The following is a 27,689-nucleotide window of genomic DNA, read 5'->3' on the forward strand; positions in this document are numbered from 1 at the left end:
GCCTTCATGGTGTTGCCCCTGAGCAAGGTGGGTCACAGGAAATGCTTGCATTGGCCAAAGAAGATAAGAAAACGAATATCTCACACTTGTACTTCTCTTCATACCATTTAAGGATGTGTTAAACATTTCAGATGCAGTTTTCAGATGCTGTGATGTGTTTTTTTATGCTTATATTAGACATTTTCAATTTTGCCAGACACCTTCAAACATTCTGCTAAATAAGGAAGTTTGATGCCGACTTTGAGTCTTTCTACACGTCACACGCTCTGCTGTTGAGAAGTTTTCACCATATTAGGAGTTTGTTGTCAGCTCAGTCAGGGCAGGATGTGGCATCAACATAGTTATTCTTTCATATGGTTTTCTTCATCGCGTTTCTTACTGTCAGGTATCTGCAGGTCTTAAAAAGTTTTGATAGCTTACTTTCAGTTTCCCCCAAAAAGAATGCATTAAAAAGGATTTACATTTAATTTACACTCATTGATGTTATGTATAAAATGTTTTTATATGTGATTGTGGGCTCTCAGAAAACAAGTTGTTCTATGTGTCAAACCATTCATCCATTTTATTCAAATAAGACCAGGTCATGTTTTTTTATCTGTTAAATCGTTTGTTTTATATACTGCTGGGATGTATTGAGAAAAAATGCTATAGTAAAATCATTTGAGGCCATATTGTTACTGTATCATACTTTCATATTATGGCCGGTATGACAGTCAAAAAGGAACTAATACACATTCAATGGTAAAAGTATTCAAATAACCTAGTGAACCCTGCAGAATACACATTAGTCATGGTGTTATCTCTCCTGTAGTATACATTCTCATGGGATAAAATTAAGGGACCAGTGGGCATGACATTGCAGTCGAATACTCATTCTGTTATAAAATGAATATTGTTGCTAAGATGTTTGTCTAATTCTTTCTTAAGGATCAATGACTTGAATTAAGGTTTCTATTAATAAACCAATTAGGTAAAGAACAACCTCAGACACATAATGGAGCCAGATATCATTGACACATTATGCAGAAAAAAGCGCTTAAAATGTCTTTACAGACATTTCAGTCAAACACATAAAACATACATTTAATATTTAATTTGCCCTGGATGAGTCATGGTGTTTTGAGGGGCAGCAGCTCAGAGGAGCCGAGGAGCAATGGGATTATATCTCCTTGGCCCTGATCTCCTCTCTAATCCAGTTACTAGACATTAGAAGTAATTGGAGGCATATAGCTGTGGTATTTGTATCAGCTGACTATCAACTATGTTCCACCACCTTCACAAAATCATCAAGTTTTTTTACTCCATCCTAGTTGTGTGTGACCTTTAATTCCCTTGGCTTTAATGTACACTTTTTCAATCTGTCTTGATGTTCCTCTCTCTGCAGACAGGACGTATCGACATGTCCTACCCCACTGTGTGCGGACACACAGGGCCGGTCCTGGACATTGAGTTTTGTCCTCACAATGACAACATCATTGCCAGTGGCTCTGAGGACTGCAGTGTCATGGTATGCAGTACTACTCTCTATTGTATCAGAGTCTTAAGTTTGATCCTTCAAGTATTTCAGATATTTATTCATGACATGATGTTGTGTTGTAATGTTACTCTGTAATGTGAGTCTATATTGTTTCCATGGAAAATAGATTTGGGAGATCCCGGATGGCGGCCTGACCTCGCCACTCACAAATCCTGTTGTCAAGCTGGAGGGTCACTCCAAACGTGTTGGCATCCTGTGCTGGCACCCCACCGCCCACAATGTGCTGATGAGTGCAGGTACCGGCTGAACACCTGCCATCGGAGCTGTGCTTACATGTTCTGACAGAGTCCTCCATAATTATAGCAGTATATGTTAATCCATTATGCTTAAGCAACTGTTTGTGGATGTACAAATGTAAAACCAGCATCTATTTCATAGCAGTGATGCTGTTTGGAGAGTACTTCTATTCAAACATGTTATTTTAATGAGGAAGTATCCTTTAAGCGTAGCACAGCTCCATCATGTACTACTTCAGACAGTAGCACAAGCCTCACATCCTGTATTGCTCAATGCATGTACATGTGAGTTCATGCAAGTCCATCTAAGCACATGCTGCAGTTTGGAGATGCCTAGCATGAGGAAACAGGGTGGTATAAGGCCACAGATGTTTTGTTAAATTAGACTTGCACCTTTGTTGAACAGGAAGTTATCACAGCCTCCACCCATTTTGTTCCCTCTGAACACTGATCAACAGTCTTGGTGACACTAACTTCAGTTAGCATCATTACCAGAACTACTTCAACACAACACACTGCTGCTAAATAATCCTTCCAACAGCTGAGAGCTCCTAGGCATGGGCAATGTGGTTGAAATGGATTTTATTCAGGATATTAATGTAAGATAGACATAATTGAATAATAATAGAGCTCTGACCGCTGCTAATATACGATAAGTAAGTTAATGAATGGCAGCTAGCACAAAACCAAAACAAACCATCAGAAAAATACATGAAATACTAGATTTTAACTTTGTTTTTCTTTGTAGCCATGGCAGCTATTATTGTAGAAATGTCAACATGTCACCTAATTTGTATCAGAGGATATTTCAGGAAAGAACACTGAAACTTTTAGGGAAGTCAATGCCAAAGCTTTCATTATTTTAGCTGAGGCTGAGTCACTATCGCAAGTCAGTGAAAAAGACAAAACAGTGTTTGGGATGATAAAATATGGCACAATATTACAAATATACTGGAATTTATTTGAATTATACCGTAATTGAATAACTCTGTATTGACCTAATGTGAAGCCCCACAGTGGTCTTATTAAGCACCTCTGTCGCTGGTGTGTCCCTGCAGGCTGTGATAACGTGGTGATCCTCTGGAACGTGGCTCGTGGGGAATCAGTGGTGAGGATCGACAGCGTTCACCCTGACCTCATCTACAACGCCTGCTGGAACCAGGACGGCTCCCAGATCCTCACCACCTGCAAAGACAAGACCATGCGGGTGCTGGACCCACGCAAGGGCACCGTGCTCCTCGTAGGTTTTCCTGTTACTCTGCACTTAAGATGTATTTTTACATTAAATAAAATGATCTGTCAACATCTTGAGTAATATTCACCTCATGTCGTAATGAGTAGAACTGCAACTATGGATTACTTTCATTATTGATTAATCTACCGGTCATTTTCTTGATTAACAATCATTTCCTCCATAAATAAATTATGTTTTCAGTTTATCAGACTTTCTAAAGATATGAAGTTTACTAAAATATAAGGCACGTTTATTAATATAGCCCCTTTCAACACAAGGCAATTCAAAGTGCTTTACAAAAATGAAGGACATTAAGAAAATGGCACTTAAAAACAGTCATTAAAAGCAAATATATAAATTAAACATTAAAAGAAAATACATGAATAAAAGTTACAGTGCAGTGTAAGATAGAGAAAGATATAAGAAAGAAAAGGAACATTTGAAAGGCTTGAACCAGCGTGCTGCTGCGTGCTGTATTTTTCTATCAATAGACTAATTGGTAAATTATTGTATAATATGGAGTGGTATTTTATATGAATAATAGGTTTGAGATTGTACCAAGAATGTACGAGAATATGAATAACTGTGTCACAACTTCCATAGCTCTGTCTATCAACTTCTACTGTGCTCCTCCTCTGACCTCCAGGAGAAGGAGAAGACTCATGAGGGCTCTAGGCCTGTCAGGGCGGTGTTCTTGTCCGATGGGAAGATCCTCACGACCGGATTCAGTCGCATGAGTGAGAGACAGGTGGCGCTGTGGGACCCGGTGAGTGTTTCAGTAAACCAAAGTCTCTCACTTACAGACTTTTCTGTCTTTGGCTCAAAATCCATTTCACTTCAATGAGATCGATGATTGTTATTCCGATCCCCTGAAGACATATTTTATAATCCTTATTATTTCTCTACAATATTAATTTGTATACAAAATTCATTGCAGCAAGCAAAGTTATTGTTTGATTAATTTCAGAAGATGAATGTGAAAAAAGCTTTCTGTCCTGCTCTGCTCATACATTATGCTAAAAAATAGTGAAGCTCAAAAGGTTTTTAGGAAGTCATCATATCCCAGTTGGACTTTAAATGCTCATTTCTAAATGTTAGTAATATATTACTCATCTGTTATTTACAGCTGAATTTACAACACTGCTGTTTCACAACTGCCAGCTTACATTGCTAAGGGCGTTGTTGCTTTGCAATATCCCACATTAGGCTCAATCAAATAAGTCCTTGGCTTACCTGCAAATACTCAAGCAGACGTTTTTATACATAATATTACATTGCATATAATTAAACGTACAACTCTTTGTGTCTTACTCTCGTTTAACAGAAGAACTTTGCAGAGCCACTTTGCCTGCAGGAACTGGACACCGGTAGTGGCGTCCTTCTGCCGTTTTATGACCCAGACACTGGCGTCGTCTACCTCTGTGGCAAGGTTAGAATGAGATGTTGAAACGACTGTCTTTCTGTGTCTGTCTCACCCACAAGAACACACACACAGCTGACTCACATATTGTTTTCCCAGGGGGAGAGCAGTATCCGTTACTTTGAGGTGACAGATGAAGCCCCTTATGTCCATTACCTGTCCATGTACAGCAGCAAGGAGAGCCAGAAGGGGATGGGCTGCATGCCCAAGAGGGGCCTGGAAGTCAACAAATGTGAAATTACCAGGTACATGTATCACTTGTTTATAATGTTTATGTTACCATGAGTCAACTTCGTCAACAGAAAACATTATCTTAATTTAGACCAACCTAAAATATGATCAAACATTTCTTCCTCCAGGTTCTACAAACTCCACGAGAGGAAGTGTGAGCCCATTGTCATGACCGTGCCACGCAAGGTACAATATACACTACTTTTATCAGTCAAAATCTTGTTGTGGGTTTTTTGTGTTTTTATGTTCTTAACTCTTTCCCTCTGTGTCTGTGCAGTCCGATCTGTTCCAGGAGGATCTGTACCCGGACACCATCGGTCCTGAGCCTTCAGTGGAAGCTGATGAGTGGTTTCAGGGAAAAGATGGTCAGCCCATCCTGATCTCTCTAAAGGATGGCTTTACAGCAACCACCAAAGCTAAGGAGTTCAAAGTTCACAAGAGTCTCCTGAAGACCACGTCTGCTTCTGCTGGGAATCAACCAGATAACAGCGGGGTGAGACATTTAAAGACAAACATCCTCTTACATTTATGGTTCACACTGTTTAAAGTTGTGGAGGTGGAACGTAATAAGTAAACTTAATCAGGTAACGAGTTGAAAACATTTAACTTTACTTGAGTATTTCCATGTTATGCTACTTTATACTTCTACTCAACTTCATTTCAAATGAAATTGATTTCACAGCTTTAGTCACCAGTCTTGTCATTCAATGGTCAACTTAAACATTAAATATAGTGCATTTAGATACAAGTGGGTACAAGTAATGAAGTATAAATCGATTAAAACAAGCTTCACAATGTCCTACTTACACATTAGGATGTACGTTTATTATGATTAAATAACACAATATATATAGGAATATATCTCACATGTGTAATGCTTATTTTACTTTTCATACTTAAAGTACATTACTGATTATTCTTCTCTACTATTAAAATCTTCTTAATTTGTGCTTAAGTATCTTTTTAACTTTGTTATAGAAGTAAATGATCTGCATACTGAATAGTACATTAACCATTTTTATTGCGCTGGAAAATCATGTCTTTAAAATTAGACCCACAACAGCAACAAGAAAGCAAATCTGGTCATACCCAATCTTACAATAAATGTGTATTCAAACATTCACCATCACATCCTAACTCTTTTTGTGTCCGTCTGTCTCTTAGGAGGTTCAGTCCTTGAGGAAGGAAGTGAAAGACCTGAAAGCAGCAATAGAGGAGCTGACCACCCGTATGAAGGAGCTGGAGAGCTGGAGAGAATCAAAGTAGAGGAGTTTAATAAACATGGAAAATAAATTAAAAGCAAAAGACAAGAGAGAAACAGTGGAGCAAAGGAAGACCATTGGCTGATTACAGTGAGACAACGGGAGATACTGAATCTACAGGTGTAATGAAACTTCTTTGGCATGAAGCTTAATTTGTTTATTTGGTTTGTCTGATCAACTTTTTAAATTGCTATTTTAATATATGCTTTTAGTTTAAAATAAAATCCTCTGTATTTTCAAAATACTGTTTCCACTTTTTTTGTTGTGAAATGATATACAAATGAAACACATGTTTGAATTATGCCAAATTGTAATCCTTTTTATTCATCATCATACAAAATGAGAAATAATACAAAATGAGAAATAACAAATGGTACAGAGCAAATTGAAATGTCATTAGAGAAACAAGTGACTCAGGTGCTCCCTGAGGCTGAACGAAGTACAGCAGCTTTTTCTGAATATGAATAATAAAAACAAGATTGAAAAGAAGAAGACGTAATATAAATGATAACACATGTAATATAATCAGAATGGTTTTTCCAAACTATATTACAAATAATGCATTTGTCTTAAGAGGCTGGACAATTCGTTTCATGTTTAGTTTATCAGATGATTTTTCTTATAACAAATACGCTTTTTACATTTTCCGAATCTCACATTTAGATTTGCATGTGGGTGGTTCTTTTTAAAGAAGCTTTGAAAGTCAAATATTCCAAGACAAATAAAAGAAATGCATAAATCTTTCAGCTACAATATCAATATCATTTATATTGTACAGCAACCCAAATACAACAGCTTATTCTAGGATCACAAAATATGTGTAATTTACAGCATGTATAACATTTGTTTTTCCGTTTACCTCCAACTAGCTAATGCCCAACCCAGCACCTAACAGTAAAACAGATCTACGACTTAAACATCACCAGCATAACTATGACTGTGAAAGAAACAAATTGGTTTCAATATTTACATTTTTTCAGTTTTCCCAAAACAACCCCTGGTGTAATCTACTTTGTTGTTCGCCAGTCTTTCACCAACTAAATCCACCTCGCCTATTTTCTGCCTAACACCAGTCCCTTTTATAAAGGATCTACACGTAGTTTTTATTGGGGGCAGAGGCAGCGCTGTTGCTGTAGTACTTGGCGGTTCCACCGGAGCCAGAGTTGGGCCTGCTGAAGCAGCAGAGCAGACCTCCGGCCAGAAGGAACAGCACACCGGCCCCCCAACCCACAAAGATACATGCTCCGAGCTCCTTCTTCTGGTTAACATGGACCAGGGGGTCGTTGAAATCTCGCACAACATTGTGGGCGGCCCAGCTGACAGCGATGATCACCAAAAGGCCCGACAGAATCATGCCAATCCCAGACACCAGGCCGATCTTGGGCTTGACAGCTTCGTTCTCTATGCAGGTGGTGAAGTCGGCCCCACAGAAGAGCATCAGGATGCAGAGGCTGCTCAACATGCAGGCGATGATGGTCATGGCACGGGCGGCCTGCAGGTCAGAGGGCAGCACCAGCAGGGAGTCGTAGCTCTTGCACTGCTGCTGGCCGGTACTCTGCACCACACAGTTTGTCCACAGGCCCCCTTGAGTACTCTGCTCACACACACACACACACACACACACACACACACACACACACACACACACACACACACACACACACACACACACACACACACACACACACACACACACACACACACACACACACACACACACACACACACACACACACACACACGCATACGCACACGCACACGCACAGACAGAAAGAGGTCAGTCATTTGAGAACATAATCATTCACTGTATGTCCATTGGTGGAAAGTAACTAACATGTATTTGCGTGTTTCCAGTTTATGCTGCTTTACACTTCGACTCAACAATCCAAAGGGAAATATGGAAGTTTTCATTCTACATTTTTCAAAAGCATTTTCAAACAAAACATGATGAGCTCATATCATAGGATTCAATGTTAAAGTTGAAACCCCCTGATTTTAAATCTTCTTTACACTAAATATCCATGACTTCAACAATTAAAGTTACAGTTAAAATAAACATTCTTAGGTTTTACTTTATTTAAACACTCATGACTCACCAGGACTATGATCATGTGTATATATGATCAGATTTTAATTCAAAATGTAGCTTAATCTTGTGTGTTGCACAGAAAGTAGTATCACAAATCTTTTTAATTTTAGAAATGGTACTTGTACTCAATGTACTTAAATAACTTCCAAGTATGTACTACAAAAGTAGCTTTTAATCCAGTGTTATTGGATTTATGTTGGGATATGTTGATTTTACACCCCTCCCATACTTAAACATGTTCTTCCCTTTTCATTACCTGTGCAGTCACAATGTTGGATCCCGTGAAAGAGGACACCCTCCAGCGTGGGACAGCGCAGCATACGATGGTCCCGATCAAGCCCAAGACCCCGAGGGCCACACACACAATATGGACTCCAGCAGATCCCATTCTGTCAAAGTACAATAAAGAAATGCACAAGGGAAGTAATTCAGCCTTATCAAAACATTTCTGGTTAGTTTTTGGTATTGTCTCTCAATACCCAGCTATCATAGGAGGAGGATGCCTTCTTTAATTGGCTTTCCCAAGATCTAAGATTTTCTACTTTTCTTTCCTCTTAAAGGCTTTGAAATGTGTTTATTTTTGTTAGTTGTTCATATGATTAGTTTTATCTGTTGTTGCTCTGGTGTTACCGGTGATCTGTATGGGGGTTTTGTGATCACATAGCTGAACACACAAACATCCAATCTCTCTGACAGGCCCTCACAGGATTGTGTTGCTCAGGGCTATGTTTTAAAACTCCTTCAAGTCCTGACAAGTCCTGGACTTCTACATCTCTTCCTAGGAATTGTGAAACCACTCCCTCAAATCTCCTTACCTGGAAAATCTTTCTCACTGATTTATTTTCAGTTCAGTTTACAATTCAACTTAATGCAAATTAAATTATAGTAAAAAGGTAGAAAGAACTGAACACACACAAGACAGGTAACTATGATGAACGATGCAAATTCTTACCATGAAAAATTAAGCAGTTTAAGTAATTTTGATTCAAACTAAGGGGATCTTTAATATTATAAATATATTTTATTTAAAATGTTGAGTAAGTTTGAATGTTTTGTTTTGATAATTGGTATATTTTGATATCTCAAAATGTTAAACAAAATAAGTAACTAAAACTTACTTTACAATCAATTGTACATACAAGTGCTAAATTCAAGATTAAATAATAAAAACACATATGCTTAAAATAATTTCTGATTGGTTAAACACATTCAAAGCCTTCCCTTTGTTCTTCATACAGACAATTCAAATAATCCTTAAGCATAGGAATACACTAATAAAAGGCAGATTTTCTTTAAATGTGAATGTCATTCAATTTTACCAAACAAATAATTCCGATAGATTTTTTTAAACATAATTGATTCCAGTCAGTGTAGCTGGTTTTAGACCAAGACATAAATATCTTGCTTCAAGTATCTCAGAATTACATATATTTTAACTACCATTTTTTATTAAAAATGAAGTGACGCATGAGTAGTGTTATCAAATCAAAGATAAATACAAAACAAAACAGTTATTTTGAAAAAACATGAAAATGCTGCTGAGCCTTTTATACTTTTTGATTTCCCTCCCTTACCCCTTTATATTTGCACTTTTCATGATTTACTCGTGCCAATGCAAGGACATTCAACACTAACCAATCCTTTCATCTTCTGTCCTGTCAAGCTTTTGCAGAATCATATACCTTCAAAGCTCAGGCTTTCCATGAGAATGAAAAATGGATAGAAAAAGTTGCATACCTTATATTGTCTACGTTGTCCACTAGACTTGATTCGAAAACTTCAAAAAATGATGAAGTGTTTGTTGAGATTCTTCCTTTCTTCCTGCGCGAGTTGTTTTCTGATGTACAGTACTAGTGTTGTGCAGAGACTCTGATAATATGGGGTAGTTGTAGAGGAATGTAAGGGGTAGGGTGGGGTTATACTCCAACAGGGGAGTGCACATGAGGGAAAGACCTCAAACCAGACTGGACTTGTCCTATACGCATGTTTCCCTCTCTTTTTCCACCTTCTTTCTGCTATGGCATACTGCTGTGGATACACCTATGAAAGTCCCTATGAAAAACAATGTTGTGATGGCATCAGTTTTCTTTTTTTCTAAATGTATACAAAGATATACAGAGATGTTGCTGTGATTATTGATGAAAGTGAGAGACTCATTGTGATTGTAAACATCATTCGTTGTATACGAAGAAAAAATAAACTGAGTCATCTAAAGGCTGAAAATATCTTTCTGCTCCCAGACAAAGGCGCCCACACTTCCATACCTCCACGCCCTAGATTCCCCACCCCCATCCATACACCTACCTCTGTCGAAACTGTGATGATGAATAAGGAGACACATTTAGGAAACTGAGACACTGACAGAGTGGGTTTAGGAATTCTGCGCAAGATTTGTGCGAGAGGTTTCATGGATCATAACGACACAAAAAGGAATGTTGTGTAACTTTAGATGGTTAGACTTTATTACAAATAAAGAAACACTCAGACAAATTGAAACTAACACGCATAGTTTTGGTTTGCATAATCTAGAGACCAATTTAGATTTTAGTTTCAAAAAGGGTTCAGTGATGCAGAGAGACAGACTATATTTTATTCTCTATATAACAAGTCAGAGCAATCAAACTCTCACATAATTCACATTTCACTTTCATATTAACTGAATTAAACTAGATGCTGTTTCAACTTTAATATTCATCTAAGAGCAGACTTAATTGTAATTTAAAAACATCAACATAACATCAAATGTCAGCAACAATGAGGAGCACTTTCTGCTACCTATTTGCAATTTCAACCCACAATTGAATTTGCTAAGACTCCAGTTTGACTTCCTGTGCCACTTTTTTCTCTACAATATCACACACTAAATAAGCTCCATTTCAAGTAAGTGTCCCGTATTCAAATATGTTACTTAGGTTATAGAAGTGTTAGTAGCTAGATTAAATTAAAGTATTAAAGTACTTACAATGCAAACATACCCAATAATATAGCCCCTTATTATATTATAGAATGTTATAATATAATGAATTACAATATTGCTTTATTATTACAAAAATAGAAACGCTCAAATTAAGCACAAGTACCTGCAATTAGTATTTTAATAAATGTACATACATCCATTCACTCTCACTGTAAACTGAGCTGAAAAAAATGTGTAACCAACTTTTAAACCAGCTATAGACAGTCAGGAAACATATGCGAAAATGTGGTTTTGATAACCTATGATTCTAAATATAATACATCTTCTGGTAAAATACTATTTCATTTCTCAACACTTGAGGGCGTACTTGGATCTCTCTCTTTAGAGTCTCCATTGATGCTGTTACAAGGGGGTGGGGGTTAGGTGAAAGACCCAGCATCCGTCCAATCAAATGCGACAATGTGGGTTTTAAATTGGATGAACCAATCATCTTCTTAGAAACGTGTGAAGAGCTGGATTCAGCCTCCTACGTTATCGTAGACACTTTGGTGGACACGGCCCTCTCTCAAAGTTCCTGGGGGAAGAGGGAAGGAACCCGGACAAACCCAAGGAAAGGGGCCAAGATTGTTCTCGGAGGATAAATATTTACCTGTAATTCACCCCAGGGAGGATTATTGTCAAACCGAGTGAAAAGGTTCGGGGACATTGTATCTGTTTGTAGCTATGTTACATAGCTAATGTTGGCTAACTAGCCGTTGGTGTATATGTGTATCGTTAGCTTATGTTACTTGGCTCGTAGCTAGCTAGCTATCATTTTTAGTCTGCTAACATTGCTTAAATGTTGAGTACGAGGTCTTCATTGATTCACAGATTTGATTCAAAACGAATATTAACATTAACTGTCAGTGTCCGTCTCTTTTTCTGTTTGATCTAGGGTGCAACACGGAAAACCAAGGTCTTGACTGTCCGAGAACGTCAGAATTTAAAGAAAATGGCGGAGCCGGACAAATTAAACATCGACTCTATAATTCAGCGTCTCTTGGAAGGTGAGGAGAAATAAACCTACAATGCAGTGGTATACTTATTTTATATAATGCATATATTGATGGTAGAGAGATGTGTATTTTATATAGCAGGTAAGTTGACTAAAGTTAAAGGTAGCCACAGTATGGTGTAGTAGCCTACTTAAGATTGCTATGCTCTCAGGCTCGATGGTTGCATTTGGATAGAACCAAGGATTGTAGCCAAATCCACCCCAACAACTCTTGTCATTAAACCTTAGTTGCGGTATTTGATTGGAGAAGGCTTTTTTTATATTATGGTTTCCCATTTCTGTTTTCACAAGAATGCATGTTACTGTGTTGTATGAAAATCAAGGCGAAATGGGTGACGTTACAGAAGTAAATGTCACGAAAGAAGAGGAACTTAACATATGTTATCAAATGATACCTAGTCATACCTTCGGATTTTATTATTATTAATGCATTTCCTGTTAGGAGTTTATCTCTCTTTACAATTATAGAATCACTGTTTTAGGTTGGATGATTTGCAACATGGTGGCATGGGAATAACTCTACCTTTTTTTTTAGATGTATTGTTTTCATTCACATTAATACATTGACACTTGCTTACTGTAGGACAACTCTTGTAATCATAGTTTTCTTCAAACATTTGTATCCCCTTTTCCCACCAGAGCTTCTCAGTAACATGAGTGCATTTTTGTTGTGCTTTCTGTTTTGTAGTTGAGGCTCTGATATCAATTTGCAGTCACAACCTTCCCTAGAGTGATTTGTTAATGAGGTGTACAAACAAAGATGCTTTGATTGGCACATGCTCACACTACTGAGAGAAACTGCTGTTCGGCCTTCTATTCTACTTTATGCTGTTTTTGATAGTACAATATATGTACTGCCTGCATCAGTTATTTTCTACCTTTGTGATCCATACTCAAAATACTTTGTACAAACAATTATTTCGGAGTGCATATATCAGGATGGCTCTAAAAGACATTCTTACAAGTTGTAAAAAAAAAAAAGTGTTCTCTAGAATGCTTTTGCACAAAATGTACTTTATATGGAGTGATTTGTCATCTGTATTGGCTCTACATACTGCCTTGAGCCATTGCTCCATTGCATGCTCACTGTATACAATGTGTGTAAACAGATTTGTTATGCTTGGAGTTGCTTGTGTGTGAAGGAAACAGGGCTGTCTTTATCTTCACATGATGGTTGTGTAACAGGAGCCCTGTGGACATCAAACGGAAGCATAAATCTCTTCTGACCTAACTGTACAGTTCATATAAAAAGAACACAAAATAAGGTCGTGACCTCTGTAGTTGACCTTTTCACTGGGTGTGGAAGTTGGTATCCAGACTTCTTTGTGTGACTGTTTCACAGGAACAACATCATATTTAGGAGACTTGTGATCTCAAACAAATGTGATTCACATTCCATCTATCAAAAGACCATTTTTAATTTGTATGTGGGCCACTGAAGTGTTTCTGAGGCTGTAAATACATTTGACCTTAGCCCTTTGTTTATTTACCTTTTATTTATTTACTTATTTATATATATATATATATATATATATATATCACGACCAGCCTAAGGCGAGTTGGTGTATGTGATTGGGATTATGGTCAAATCTGCATGTGCAGTCATCGTACCTCCTGGGAGTTTGACTTTGACTGTGGACCCTGCCTGTTATGCTCTGTTTTGTACATGGATTATTATGCTTTGATAAGGTTGTCTGCAAAGCACAGAGGAACACAAACAAGCCTGATAGTGGCAGTATTTTTATCCTGTTATGTAACTCACTTGACCCTTATTGTCAGCATTTTGTGGTTTTATTGCTGAGAATAACCACTCGCCAGAAAAAAATACTATTGTGTTTGCCGCTCTGTTGGAGACTAGTGAAGAATAATTGCCTCGCTGCATTAAAAGACTGATAAATGATATCCCACACTATCTCAGCCTCTGTGGTGAACAAGTTACTTTCTTCGTGCTTGCTGACTGTTTTTTGAGAGCAAGGCAAACTCAATTAAACTTGTTTGGATAATAATTGTTTCAATTGGATTACTTGCGTATATCTAAAGCTAAGTGAACTCTGGGAGTATGTGTTGCTCATAGCTTGTCTGGAGAGCGTGACATCACATAAGCTCAGCCAGAACGTCCAGCACTGAGTCAGGAGTGCTGGACCAAACCAACTGTTGATTCCAGCAATCCCAGAACCCCAATGGCTTTTCTGTTGTGCTGGTCCAGCTCTTTGTTTCCTGCCCCCTGATCAGCGTAGTGGAAAGCCTTTTGTCTGTATCCCTCTTGGTAAGCTCGCTGTTGCCCACTGGCTATGTGGCTAACTTTGGAGTAAGCTCTGTCAGGGCTTAGCCTTCTGTAATCCGGGTTTAAGTGACAAGCAGTACTGCAGTATTATTTATACCTACTTTTCACTGTTAGGGGACTTACTTTCAGTTCCCATTCCAGGAAAGTGCGATTATTTCACAACCATTTGTACAAAATGAATACTCTCACTTTCCCTTTGCAAGTGTTTTTCAGTCTTATTATAACTACATTGGGTTTACTTGTAACAATAATTCACAAGTGATAGACGTGTGATATGTTCATGGTTTGTAACATGGACAAAAAACGTAATCTGTATTTTAAAACAAAATGTTTATTTTACAGTCATATTTAGTGATCCATACTGTTTATAGTGTTAAAATGCAGAATGTTTTGAAAGTTTGATTTCTAAATTGTTCATATGTAGTTTAAGAGAAGTGAGAGAACTACCATGAGTTACTTTATTTCGAAGCAGGTCTCAAGCAATGTCTGTTTATCCACCTGACAACTCTGAAACTTTATTGAGAGAGCTCTGTTCACACCCAGCATTATATTAATAATTGTCACTATGACAGTTTGAGGCAAGTCTGTCTCCACTGTAAAAACATTACCTGTTCTGTGAGCAATTTGTTGGGTGGGAAACAGAGTGGCCATTATTCGGTTGCACAGCTTGTGTTGGGATTTACTTTGGCATAAAGAAGCACATGTAGGAAATGAGGGTGTGATATATATATATAATCCTGCCAGAGATGCAAACAAACCAGATTCCAAACTCCACCAGTCTTGCATAAGGCCAGAGTGTACACGCAGTCGCTGAGATACAGTCGCGTCACGTACGCACCCCACAGTGGGCCTGTCAATGTGCAAATGTTTTGATCTAAATTATTAGCGCTGGTGATACTTCAATGAATAATTTAAGAATGCCTGTAAGCCTACCAACTCCTCTCCCTTCAGTTGCTGTCTTTTACTTTGCTCTTATCTTTAGGAGCCATTAAGTGTGTAATTTTAAACAAGTTGTCTGTAAAATAAACTTGGTTCCTTGTTGAAGTCTTTATCTTGGTTTTCACTCCTTTTTAGTGTGTGTAATAAGTGTAAAAGATATGATAATTACAGACTTGACAAGCCTTGTGAATTTGTCAGTATCAGTGAAAGTAGTTGAATGCCAAAAACAGAAAATAATATTCAACATTACATGATAGATACAGTTAGATTTAATTAAAATGTCTGTTTTATTGGACGTCGTTGTGATGCAGTGTCATAACAATGTGTCGTTCCTAACAGTGCATATAAGAGGGCCCCAGTTACGTGTTTGAAATGTCTTTGCTACATCAGCTAAAGGGGATGTGGGTTTCTCCTTCTTCCTAGCTTGGCTTTAAACTGCTACATAAGCAGAACGACGTGCCTTTGAGGCTGACAACGTCAGGCAAGTTTCCACAGACCAGGGTTTCTCAGATGCTGCATCTCTGCATCCTGCACATAACCATCTTGCTGTGTTGTGGCTAGATTAAAAGTGTAACTTCTGATAGTAAATAACGATTTTAAAAAATGAGGAGTAAATCATACACAATAACCATTAAATAGTGTAATTAACTGCGTATGTGGCTGTAAGACTCGACTAACATTTTCCTGCATTTGGTTGTTCTTTACTTCCAGTCTGGTGTTCAGAATCTGAGGCTCATGTTTCATTGCTTACTCCTTGTGTCCTTCTCCATTCAGACTTTTTTACAGCTCTGACTCTGGCAGTGTCTTTTTGTTTTGACTATATTTCCCATAAAACAACTTTTTATCTTCACCTTTCTTTCAGTCAAGGGCTCTCGACCAGGAAAGAATGTCCAGCTGACAGAGGGTGAGATCCGTGGCCTTTGTCTGAAGTCCCGTGAAATCTTCTTGAGCCAGCCAATCCTGCTCGAACTAGAGGCGCCCCTCAAAATCTGCGGTGAGCTTTAATGTAGTTGTCAATAAGCTTTCAAAATGTATCAAACCAAATGTGAAATACCATAGTAGTTACACTGCAGACTGACTAATGCAGTTCTTGATTAACTTGACAGTTTGCTCATCTGTAAATGCCAGTTGTGGTGTTACTCACCAGCCTCACCCAGTAGCAGTGTGAGAATGGTGTTAACATTGCACTCCTCTGCTGCCCTCTGCAGGCGATGTCCATGGCCAGTACTATGATCTGCTCCGGCTGTTTGAATATGGAGGCTTCCCCCCAGAAAGCAACTACCTGTTCCTTGGAGACTACGTAGACAGAGGGAAGCAGTCACTGGAGACCATCTGCCTGCTTCTAGCCTACAAGATCAAATATCCAGAGAACTTTTTCCTTCTGCGGGGAAACCATGAATGCGCCTCTATTAATCGTATCTACGGCTTTTATGACGAGTGTAAGTGCAGAGTACCTTTGTTAACAGGATCCATGTCCAATCTGCTCTCTTGGCTGGTGCACTTATGTCTCATATTTCCTCTTTTGCTGGTAGGTAAGCGACGGTATAACATTAAGCTGTGGAAGACCTTCACAGACTGCTTCAACTGTTTACCTGTGGCGGCCATTGTAGATGAGAAAATCTTCTGCTGTCATGGAGGTAAGTGTTAAATAAGATGTTATGAGGATTAGGTGATACACAATCGGGGTTTGTCAGTCCTGAAAGTTTGGAAGATGCTTCATTTTGACTGTTAAGTTTTGAAAGTTAGAAATATGCTTGAACTCAAAAATGCGTGATTTTCAACATAATCTCTCACACCGGACGCATGGCGGACCGAAGCTAAATGAGCATTAAATACATATCATCCGAACAAACAGATAAAGTCTTTTACTAATACAGATGCTATGGGTATAAAGTCTTTTGTCAATACATTTTTTGCAATTGCTTTTATAGCAACAATTTAGACTTGCTTACAAGGGTTGAGAATCTTTAAATGTTTTGTTTAGGTTCCTTGAACATGCTTGAATCTTACTCTACTCTTTAGCTGTAAGGACCCTTGCCCATCAGAAGATAAGAACTAGATGTGTGTATGATTTCTCTGCAGGCCTCTCTCCTGACCTCCAGTCTATGGAGCAGATCCGCAGAGTAATGCGACCCACAGACGTGCCGGACCAGGGTCTGTTGTGTGACCTGCTGTGGGCCGATCCAGACAAAGATGTGCTTGGCTGGGGTGAAAACGACCGCGGCGTCTCCTTCACATTTGGAGCGGATGTGGTGGCCAAATTTTTGCACAAACATGACATGGACCTAATATGCAGGGCGCATCAGGTAATGTTTAGTCAGTGGGCTTGATGCCCCTACCAACTGAAGCTTTACGATTATACATCTCTTATTCTTTTCCAATAGTAGTTGCCTTTTGTTAGGATTTTATATTCAATTCAAAAAATGCTAGTGAACTTATTTCACTTAAAAAATACTTTAATGCCAATATGTCATATTCTTAACGACTGTCTGTGTCAACCAGAAGTAGTGTAACTTCTAGTGTTCCTGTTTAGTTGAAATCTGACTGTTGCTTCACTCAACCAACCATACGACACGGTGCCAACAAGCGAGCTACCGACTGACCTGTTAATCTTCTTTTTTGTCTGTGTTGTTGACTGTTCCTTTTCCTCCTCAGGTGGTAGAAGATGGTTATGAGTTTTTCGCAAAGAGGCAGCTCGTCACCTTATTCTCGGCTCCCAACTACTGTGGAGAGTTTGACAATGCCGGCGCCATGATGAGTGTAGATGAAACACTCATGTGCTCCTTCCAGGTGTGTAAAGCAGAACCTTTGTTTGTTTTTGTTTTTCTAATTTTGTAATAAAACAAATTTGCCATCATCTGCATGTATTTTGTTTACCAACAACAATTGTTCACAATGGATCATTAATTAGTTGTAATGAATGTGTAGCATTTCCTTTTGGTTACGTTTGATCGTAGTTTTCTTTGCTTTAAGTTGACCTATTCAATAAAAAAAAATGTGGTCTTTCATTACAGAAGTTACTGTTTTATGTCCGTCAAACTAAATAAGAGTTCCTCTGTCTCTCTCCCACAGATTCTGAAGCCAGCAGATAAGAAATTGTATCCTTATGGCGGAGGAGGAGGAATGGGATCTGGGAGACCGGTCACCCCGCCGCGAAATTCGGCCAAGGCTGCCAAGGCCAAGAAATAACAGCCGCTGGATCCCCCTCCCTCAACCTGCCACCCTGCTGTCTACCCAACTCTTCTTTCCTCTACCTCCCAAACTTGTTCTCCCTCGTCACCAAACGGCAACAAAGCAGACGAGTGTCCAGGGTTCAATCATGTTTTTTCTCTCTGAAACAAACTGCTGGTTTGCGTGCACTTTTTTGTGTGAGTGTGTGTAATCAAAAAAAGTGAGAATGATACAGAGGGAAATGCTGTATTCTGTATGTATGTTTTTTTTCTTTCTTCTTATTCCTCTGTTCATTTTTCCTTGTCATTTTGTAGAGCTGGGATTTTCTTCCCGCTCTGTGATGTATATTCAAACCTGGGGGCAGTGAAGGAGGGAGGGGGGCAAAGAGAAAGAGGAGCCTTAGCTGTTTATGTTAAGGCCCCGCACTGTTTAATGCTAAACACAAGCTTTTGTACATCCTGTTTCGGAGGTTTGTGTATGTCTGTGTGATGGGTGGGGGGGGGGGGATCAAGTTGCACGCTCAAATGGTAACGGCACATACCACACACACTGGGTGCACAGGTGGACATATGTGCAGGTGAACCCTTGAATGAAATGGATTCACATGAATAATACTTTTTTTTCTTCTCTTCCCTTTTTCGAAAACCAATGATTTGAGAACGCAGACATGGATGTGAAATAGTTTTGCTTCTTTCATTTCTTTTTTGTAGATACATGAAACCTACATGGTTGATTTCTTTCTTGTTTTTAGTTCACTGAAATTACAAGATTAATAAAATAACCATTTATTTGAATTATGCCATCACGCTGCTCACTCTGTTTGCCATTGCTTTCGTGTTTGTCAGCAACCTTTGCCATCAAGCATAGTGGCTGTGCTTGTCATCGAGTGTGGTAGCTTCATCTGACAATACAGCAGCTTAAAGAGATGTCTTATGAATCGGACCCACTCACATATAGACACTGAAAAGTATCATTTTTGTCCGGTTTAGTTTATAGTTAAAACAGGGTAATTTCACATGGTTCTTTAGTGTAATCTACTCAAAGATGTAGGACAGAACAGGTGCTCTTAGAACCAGATGTTGCCTGTTTTTATCACAATACTTTTAACTAGAATCTTGACTATGATTATGGAGAACACGTGGTTAATGATCTTCAGCGGGAGGACTAGGAAGTTAATATTATCTGGCTTTTAAGCCGTATTGAACTTTTACAACAGCATACTCAAGATACCTGAGCTGAAAGTGGATAGAAGGTTCTCCCCATAATCACAGGGAGAGGAGATGGTGAATCATTGCTCTGACTTTCCAGTCCAAGTGCTCTAGTCAAGAAGAGCATCATAAAAATAAAGAGTGGGTTTCTTTTTATTTGAACCCACTGAATGAGGCTAGAACTGGGAACATAAGCCCTGAAGGCAGCAGAGTTTGGACGGAACTATTATACTTTTTATTTCTAAAAAGGGTTGCAGGTGACCCTTTAAACTTAATAGGGAATAATACTACGTAATTGTTTCACTATTAAAGTTCCCAAAGCAATAATATACAGAAAATCCAAAATAAATCTAGATTACAATTTTGGCTGCAACATCAAGTAATAACCAGGAGAACAGCTACCACCGTACATGCATTAGTAAATCATTTTTAATGCTTATTAGATTGTGCTTTGTGAAAAAATGTTGCCATAATATGGAAGTGCTTGCATTGCTTGTGACAGCAGTCATCATCTTTGAGTTGCTTTCTTTTTGCAGCTTGTTGTTGGAAAAAGCATAAAGAGCCATAGACGGAATAAATTAAAAACTTTAAAAATGAATCAAAGTGGACACTGTGACAACTGTCACCCCAAACCAACTTACCTAAATTCAGACTCAAAAATACATTTTTGCTTATTGAAACAGGCTTTTAAAATACATTCTGTCCTGTACAGAATAATGCCATAAACAGGCCATTTTGCTTTCCTTTTTCTGTGCATTAAGTTGGCATACAGGGTGTCCCCAGTGAAAGCATTCCATAGTTCAGCGCTGGCTGTTGCAACTGGTGAAAATATTAATTTATACAGTGTTTCAGGGTGTCTCACTGCCCATTTCTAATGACCCAAACACAGTTTTCCTCCATTACATATTTAGTGTGTCTGGTTTTATTTGTCTGCTGTCTGTCCTCATTCCTCTGTCCAAGTATGAGCACATGCCACAGCAGCGTTCCAGATTGCAGAGGCAATAAATATTGTCAAGTTGTGTGCAAGGCATACGCACATACTCAAGCAGGGGGTGGGGAAGCTGTTTTTCAGCTGTCTGCCTGCCCCATACAGTAAGACCAACTCAGGAAGTGAAATTTAAAATAAAAATGAATGGTATGAGGAAATCTTATTTTGTATTCAAATAGTAAGTAATAACATAGTCATATTTACCAGTCGGATGACTTGTCGTTTATGTTCAATTTAAATAAGTTAGGGAACAATGTTCACAGTGATTTGTTAGTTTAAAGGTCATTTTGATTTGTTAATAACACAGGCCCGCCTTTTGTAAATACAGTTGATATGATTGTCTAAAGGATCTGAAAATATACAGAAATGTCTGACGGTAAAATATTTTAGGTTAATAGGAAATGAAGGCATGGGTGTTATAATGTTGTGGAGAACGTCTCCAATGGAGAGAATGTGTCTTCAACAATGAGGGGACTCCTTTAAGAGAAAATAGTGAAACATTATTGAATTGTACATTTAAGTCTTCTGAAAAAATGGCCACTATCATTCCCATTTTCAAAGCTGTACAAACCTCTGCTTAAAGCATTGTTACTCTATGTTTAATGTTGGTATTTCCACAAAAGTATCTGGTCTTTAACTACTTTTTCATTCATTAATTTTACTCAATTCAATGCTAAATACCGCAAGCTTATTAGTGTAGGATTTTTTTAATCAATCAGGGATGTTTTGCACCATGCACTGTTGCTAGGTAGATATGAAATGATTAGATTATTATAATTAGGGAAATAAACAATAGAAATTAACAGTATTTTTTATTTGAATCACAATTTGTCTCTGTTACAAGGTAAAAAATAAAACATAGAATTTGTATACTTGTGTTTGGGTTTCTTTCTAAACATGTCTGACTGCAAAGTGAGATACATTTCACTTTGACATGAAATGGAAAGTAGCTTAGGCATCAGTGGGTTTTCCTTATCCCTTTGTGTGCATTTACTTTTTATTATTTATTAGACTTTACCTGGCTCTGCCAGCTAATAGGTAAAATAAGAATTAAATATCTACGTCACAGTCCTTCTCGATCCATGTTTCCATGCAGCCTCTTCCCCTTCTGTTTTACACATGGGCCTGGGGTGTGAACCATGTTGGGAGTACTTTATTCAGAAGCAACTGAATAAAAACATGTGAAATATTATATTATCTTAAATTAAATCGATCGTTTTTACTATTCTTGATCACGGCAGCTACCTGGCGTTATAATCACACGTTACTACAGCTTAAGCACTCACAACTCTCCTTCTCTTAGCGACTGTAACTCCACAGTTGCTTACACTTCTTTCGGTTTTGCTAACGGTAGCTATTTTAGCTTGATAGCTAACCATTACTACTTCCCCATCCTCGGGTGCTATTTCCTGCTCTATCTGTCTTATGTTTGGCTATTTCCCTTCCTCCTTTACTGGTACCGATAGGCCTGCGTGTGTTAAATGTAGTACAGTTGCTAGGTTGGAGGCGGGAATCATAGCCATAGAAGCCCGGCTCCGCATTTTAGAAAGTAACTCAGCTACATTAAAACCCATGTTAACCGGTATAGACCGGCAAGAGGTAGCTTGTACTAGCCGTCCCCCGGCAACTCCCGAGCAGCTAGGAGACTGCTAAGAAGGGGCATAAAGCGAGACTCGCAGGTCCCCACCAACCCGTTCATGTATCTAACAGATATTCCCCACTCAGCGAAACACCCGCTGAGAAGCCAATTCTGGTTATTGGTAGCTCTATTATGAGACACACATTTATAGACCAAAGCCTCCACAGTCACATGCATTCCGGGGGCAAGAGCGGGCGACGTTAAGGCGCATTTTAAACTGCTGGCTAAGAATACACGTAAATACAGTAAGATTGTTATTCACGTCGGTGGTAATGATGTCCGTTTACGCCAATCAGAATGCACAAAAGTTAATGTAGCGTCGGTGTGTAGATATGGTAAATATGCTAAAACAATATCGGACAGCGTAATTTCTCTGGTCCCCTCCCCAATCTGATCAATGATTACATGTATATCCGCATGTCATCGTTTCAGCGCTGGTTGTCTTGGTGGTCCCAGCAAACAATGTGGGCTTCGAAAATAATTGGACAGCCTTATGGGGAAAACCTGGTCTGATTAAGAGAGACGGCATTTATCCTACATTGGAAGGTGCAGATCTCATTTCAGCAAACATTTCAGAGCTTTGTGGACGTAATCCCTGACAAAGTGGAGTTGAGACCAGGAGGAGGAGTCGCAGTTTTATATGTTTCTCTGCGCTCTCTCCAATAAAATACCCAATATTAACGGTGTGTGTATCTGCCCAAGGACCATTTAAAGTAAAACCTAGAGGTGTCACACATAATAACTTAATACAAGTAAAGTAACAACTACTACAGTGCAACAAAACAGGAAGATTAAATGTGGACTCTTAAACATAAGATCTCTAGCATCTAAAGCAATATTGATAAATGATTTAATATTAGATTATAATATTGATATGCTGTCTCACTGAAACTTGGTTGAGACATGAAGAATATGTCAGCATAAATGAGGCCACTCCACCCAGCCATATCAATACTATTGCCCGAGGCACAGGCCGAGGAGGTGGAGTTGCAGCCATCTTTGACTCAAATTTACTTATCAATACTAAACCAAAATTAAATTATACCTCCTTTGAAAGTCTCGTTTTTAGTCTTACGCATCCGTCCTGGAAAACTGTGCAGCCAATCTTATTTGTTACAGTGTACCGTGCACCAGGTCCTTATTCAGAATTCTTATCAGAATTCTCTGAGTTTTTATCAACTTTGGTACTTAAAACAGATAAAGTAATTATCGTAGGTGACTTTAATATTCATGTTGACGATGATATAAATGGCCTTACTGTTGCATTTAACTCTATATTAGATTCTGTTGGTTTTCGTCAAAGTGTAAACCAACCCACTGCTATAATCACATTCGACCTTGTTCTGATTTATGGTATTGAAATTGAGCAACTATTAGTCGAACCGCATAATCCTGCTTTATCCGACCATTTTTTGGTAACTTTTGAAGTACTGTTACTAGACTATAAAGCATTAGTCAAAAGCTCCTGCAGCAGAAACCTATCTGTTAGTGCTATAGCCAAATGTAAGGAAGAGATTCCACCAATACTTAACTCGATAGCATGTCTGCATGTAGGGGAGGAAACATATACAAAATGTACACCACCCAAAATTGATCATGTTGTTGATAGTGCTACAGATGCGCTGCGAATAAAATTAGACTCTGTCGCTCCTTTGAGAAAGAAGAAAATAAAACAACATAGATTAGCTCCATGGCATAATTCCGAAACCCGCAAAATAAAGCAAAAGTCGAGATAACTTGAAAGGATATGGCGTTCCACTAAACTTGAAGAATCTCGTTTAATTTGGCATATTACTCTCAATGAATATAAGAAAGCACTGCGTAAAGCGAGAGCAGCCTACTACTCTTCATTAATAGATGAGAATAAGAATAATGCAAGATTTCTTTTCAGCACTGTAGCCAGGCTGACAGAGAGCCACAGCTCGATTGAGCCTTCTATTCCCATAGCACTCAGTAGCAATGATTTTATGTTCTTTTTCAACGATAAAATTGTTACTCTTAGAAACAAAATTAATGACCTCTTGCCTTTGACCAGTATAGTGTTATCAACAGCTCCCGGAAACCTAAGTTCTAATATTACACTAGATAGTAAACTAGAATGCTTTTCAGCCATAAACCTTGAACAATTAAATTCAATGATTTTTTCTTCTAAACCATCAACGTGTATCTTAGACCCGATTCCAATTGCTGTTAAAAGACGTTTTTCCATTCATTAGCACTTCTTTATTAAATATTATGAATATGTCTTTATTATCAGGCTATGTTCCACAATCATTTAAAGTTGCAGTAATAAAACCTCTTCTTAAAAAGCACAACCTCGATCCAGAGGTTTTAGCCAATTATAGACCTATTTCTAATCTCCCATTCCTCTCAAAGATTCTTGAGAAAGCGGTCGCAAAAGAGCTGTGTGATTACTTAAAAAACAATGATTTATTTGAAGATTTTCAATCTGGCTTTAAAACACATCATAGCACAGCTCTGGTTAAAGTCACAAATGACATTCTAATAGCCTCAGACAAGGGACTTGTCTCTATTCTTGTTTTGCTCGATCTCAGTGCTGCATTTGATACTATCGACCATGATATCCTATTGCAAAGACTAGAGCACTTAGTTGGCATACAGGGAACTGCTTTAGGCTGGTTTAGGTCCTATCTATCTGAACGCTCTCAGTTTGTACGTGTCAACGATGAATCTTCCATGCAAACCAAAGTTAGCCATGGAGTGCCACAGGGCTCAGTGCTTGGACCTATTTTGTTCACACTATATATGCTATAAGGAATCATTCTGTACATTTCCACTGTTATGCGGATGATACTCAACTATATTTATCCATCAAGCCTGATGAAACCAATCACCTAAATAAAATTCAAGACTGCCTCAAGGACTTAAAAACGTGGCTGACCTTAAAAAGATGTATGTTAAACACGACCAACACTTAAGTTATTGTACTTGGCCCAAAGAATCTACGAAACAAACTATCTAAAGATATACTAGTTATGGATGGCATTAATTTGGCCTCCAGTGAGACTGTAAGGAATCTTGGTGTTATATTTGATCAGGATTTATCCTTTAACGCCCACATAAAATCAATCTCAAGGACCGCCTACTTCCATCTACGCAACATTGCCAAAATTAGGCATATCTTGCCTCAAAACGATGCAGAGAAACTAGTCCATGCATTTGTTACTTCAGGCTGGATTATTGTAACTCTTTATTATCAGGGAGTACCAAGAAGTCAGTCAAGTCGCTTCAGCTGATTCAAAATGCTGCAGCTCGTGTACTAACCAGAGTTAGGAAAAGGGACCACATTACTCCTGTTCTGGCTGCCTTACACTGGCTCCCTATAGAACACAGGATAGAATTTAAAATTCTTCTTCTCGCCTACAAAGCCCTTAATGGGCAGGCGCCATCTTACCTTAAAGAACTCATTATACCCTACTGTCCTACTAGGGCATTGCGTTCCAAGAATGCAGGGTTGTTGGTTGTTCCTAGAGTCTCTAAAAGTACAATGGGAGCCAGAGCCTTTTCTTATCAAGCTCCACATTTGTGGAATCAGCTTCCAGTTTGTGTTCGGGTGGCAGACAGCCTAGCCGTTTTTAAGAGTACGCTTAAGACCTTCCTTTTTGATAAAGCTTATAGTGATAAAATAAAATAATCTAGTAAGAGTGCATAGATACGTTGTGCCTCTTCACCTATACATTTTAGTTCTTACTCTTTCACTTAAATCCTAAAAACTTAGATCTTATATTTAAAACTTTATCCAAACCTTTCCCCTCTATGACCTCTCGAGGTTTATTAGAGGGTAACAGGTTGCAGAGAACGCCTAGCTCGGCCGGGGAGTGTGGAACGTAGTCACTGACCCACTCCTACCTCTGACAAATTCAGGTTCCAATGGGGACCTTTTTCCCTGTGTGTGCCTCTCCACCTCTGTTTCCTACTTCTTACTTGCTACCCTTTTCCCTCAACCTATCCTAAGGGAGTGCATGTATGTAGACACGTTAGTTTAGCTGCTATAGGCTTGGACTGTTGAGGGGGGCACCTTACTCCGTCTTTCTGGCTGTTTGTACCTGTGTACTCTCATGTTCCGATTAACCCAGTTTCCCCCAAATCTCTTTTTTGTGTCCATATATACGCCGGGATCCTGAGTCGAGGCTAATCCTGTTGCTGTGGTTGTGTGTCCTGGATCCTCTATCCTGAGCACTGGATCTGAGTCGAGTCGTGGCTGAACCTGTCTCTGCGGTCCTGCCAGACTCTCACCATACTACTTCACTGATGGCTCCCACAAGATTGCTGACATCCTCGTGGATTCATCTTCTTATTATAGACACATGCATTTCCAAACATTTGGACTACCTATGTTGTAAATGTATTATCTTTTCGATTTACATACGGCATCTATTGCACGTCTGTCCGTCCTGGGAGAGGGATTCGTGATCTGTGATGGTCTTCTAGATGTATTACAGGTTGTTCTTTTCTACAGTGAAGTCACTCCACTCAGCTCTTAAATCATAGGAGGCTGTTTATGACCCTGGATAGTGTGAACAGACCAAGTATGTGTACAAATGTTTGTATATTTGAAAATATATTTTCTCTTGTGATTAGAGAATGACTGGACCATAATGGGATGGATGGATTGTCATACTCACATGAAATGCCAAGCCCTAACCGGTTGTGATGACAGTGATGTTTGCGTTTTCCTTCTAGTCCTTGGAGATGTAGTCTGTGGTAGCTTAAATGGCTTAACGCCTTTTAAAATATGCAGTAGCACTACTCTGGATTGTTTCCAGTTTGCTTCTTGATTTCCAAAGATATTTCAGCAGTCTGGACGAGTTTGTAACATAATCCCATTTATCAACTTAGTCTTCCTTGGCAGCTGGGTAAAATAATATGGGTAAAATATTGCTTGAGAGTGAATCGATTTTGAATACTTTCATTGTAAATACATTAGTGTTGATGTAGGCTATTAGATTGTATCCTAAAATATATATTGAAAAGCAAATAAAAAAATGATCTTGCCTTCAGAACAGTAATGCAAAAACATCTCTGGTTTTAGCAAACTATTTGTATGTATATTTTCCAAAGGGAGTCAGGATCCATAAATCTGGACTTTGACTCTCTGGATACCATAGGTTATAGTTTGTTATTCAAGGAAAACCAGGTGTGCATCAGGCACCGAGGATTTGCATTATAAACTGTTTAAGATAACGTGCTCTTTGAAGGTAACTTTATATCTATGAAGACACAATTAGTAACCAAAAGTCAGATAAGAAGATTGGACCAATTCGTCTCTTTAAAATGGATTGATGGGCCATTTAATAAATACATTAACTTAAGACAATGACACAATCTCTTAATATCCTGATGTTGTTGTGGTTTTTTTGGTCTGCATACACTATAGAAAACAGGCCTGTAGCCTATATTGAACTATGATGACGTTTAGAAATGCAGCAGCCTGCTATGATATCTCTACTGGTGACAGC

At 38.6% G+C, this 27,689-nt stretch overlaps 3 protein-coding genes and 1 pseudogene across 4 annotated transcripts in view; 3 read left to right on the plus strand and 1 right to left on the minus strand.

Annotated features, from left to right (window-relative positions):
* Positions 1–6,162, plus strand: part of coro1a (coronin, actin binding protein, 1A) — a 7,606-nt gene extending 1,444 nt beyond the window's left edge. The window contains exons 2-11 of the mRNA XM_034089026.1: positions 1–27; positions 1,385–1,507; positions 1,644–1,773; positions 2,832–3,013; positions 3,654–3,773; positions 4,332–4,436; positions 4,527–4,672; positions 4,787–4,844; positions 4,936–5,151; positions 5,823–6,162. The exon at positions 1–27 is cut by the window's left edge and continues 177 nt beyond it. Coding sequence (XP_033944917.1) covers positions 1–27; positions 1,385–1,507; positions 1,644–1,773; positions 2,832–3,013; positions 3,654–3,773; positions 4,332–4,436; positions 4,527–4,672; positions 4,787–4,844; positions 4,936–5,151; positions 5,823–5,924 — 1,209 coding nt within the window. The 3' untranslated portion in view covers positions 5,925–6,162. The remainder of the gene's footprint in view (positions 28–1,384; positions 1,508–1,643; positions 1,774–2,831; positions 3,014–3,653; positions 3,774–4,331; positions 4,437–4,526; positions 4,673–4,786; positions 4,845–4,935; positions 5,152–5,822) is intronic.
* Positions 6,163–6,259: 97 nt separating this feature from the next.
* On the minus strand, positions 6,260–10,209 carry cldni (claudin i). Of its 2 annotated transcripts, XM_034089030.2 has the most exons (3): positions 9,747–10,209; positions 8,266–8,398; positions 6,260–7,514 (listed from the first exon to the last, which is right to left on the minus strand). In XM_034089030.2, the coding sequence occupies exons 2-3, from the start codon at positions 8,395–8,397 to the stop codon at positions 7,011–7,013; spliced, it is 636 nt and encodes a 211-aa protein (XP_033944921.1). In that variant the 5' UTR covers position 8,398; positions 9,747–10,209; the 3' UTR covers positions 6,260–7,010. The 2 variants fall into 2 exon arrangements, with proteins under 2 accessions (XP_033944921.1, XP_033944920.1); XM_034089029.2 differs by lacking the exon at positions 9,747–10,209 and having other exon boundaries at positions 8,266–8,998.
* Positions 10,210–11,438: 1,229 nt separating this feature from the next.
* ppp1caa (protein phosphatase 1, catalytic subunit, alpha isozyme a) lies at positions 11,439–19,168 on the plus strand. The gene is made up of 8 exons (XM_034089028.2): positions 11,439–11,620; positions 11,861–11,972; positions 16,066–16,197; positions 16,412–16,642; positions 16,736–16,840; positions 17,286–17,509; positions 17,859–17,993; positions 18,276–19,168. The coding sequence occupies exons 2-8, from the start codon at positions 11,918–11,920 to the stop codon at positions 18,390–18,392; spliced, it is 999 nt and encodes a 332-aa protein (XP_033944919.1). The 5' UTR covers positions 11,439–11,620; positions 11,861–11,917; the 3' UTR covers positions 18,393–19,168.
* Positions 19,169–21,467: 2,299 nt separating this feature from the next.
* LOC139434218 (uncharacterized) lies at positions 21,468–22,901 on the plus strand (annotated as a pseudogene).
* Positions 22,902–27,689: the final 4,788 nt, after the last annotated feature.

Source organism: Pseudochaenichthys georgianus, chromosome 8, assembly GCF_902827115.2.
Source record: "Pseudochaenichthys georgianus chromosome 8, fPseGeo1.2, whole genome shotgun sequence".
NCBI classification, from domain to species: Eukaryota; Metazoa; Chordata; class Actinopteri; order Perciformes; family Channichthyidae; genus Pseudochaenichthys; species Pseudochaenichthys georgianus.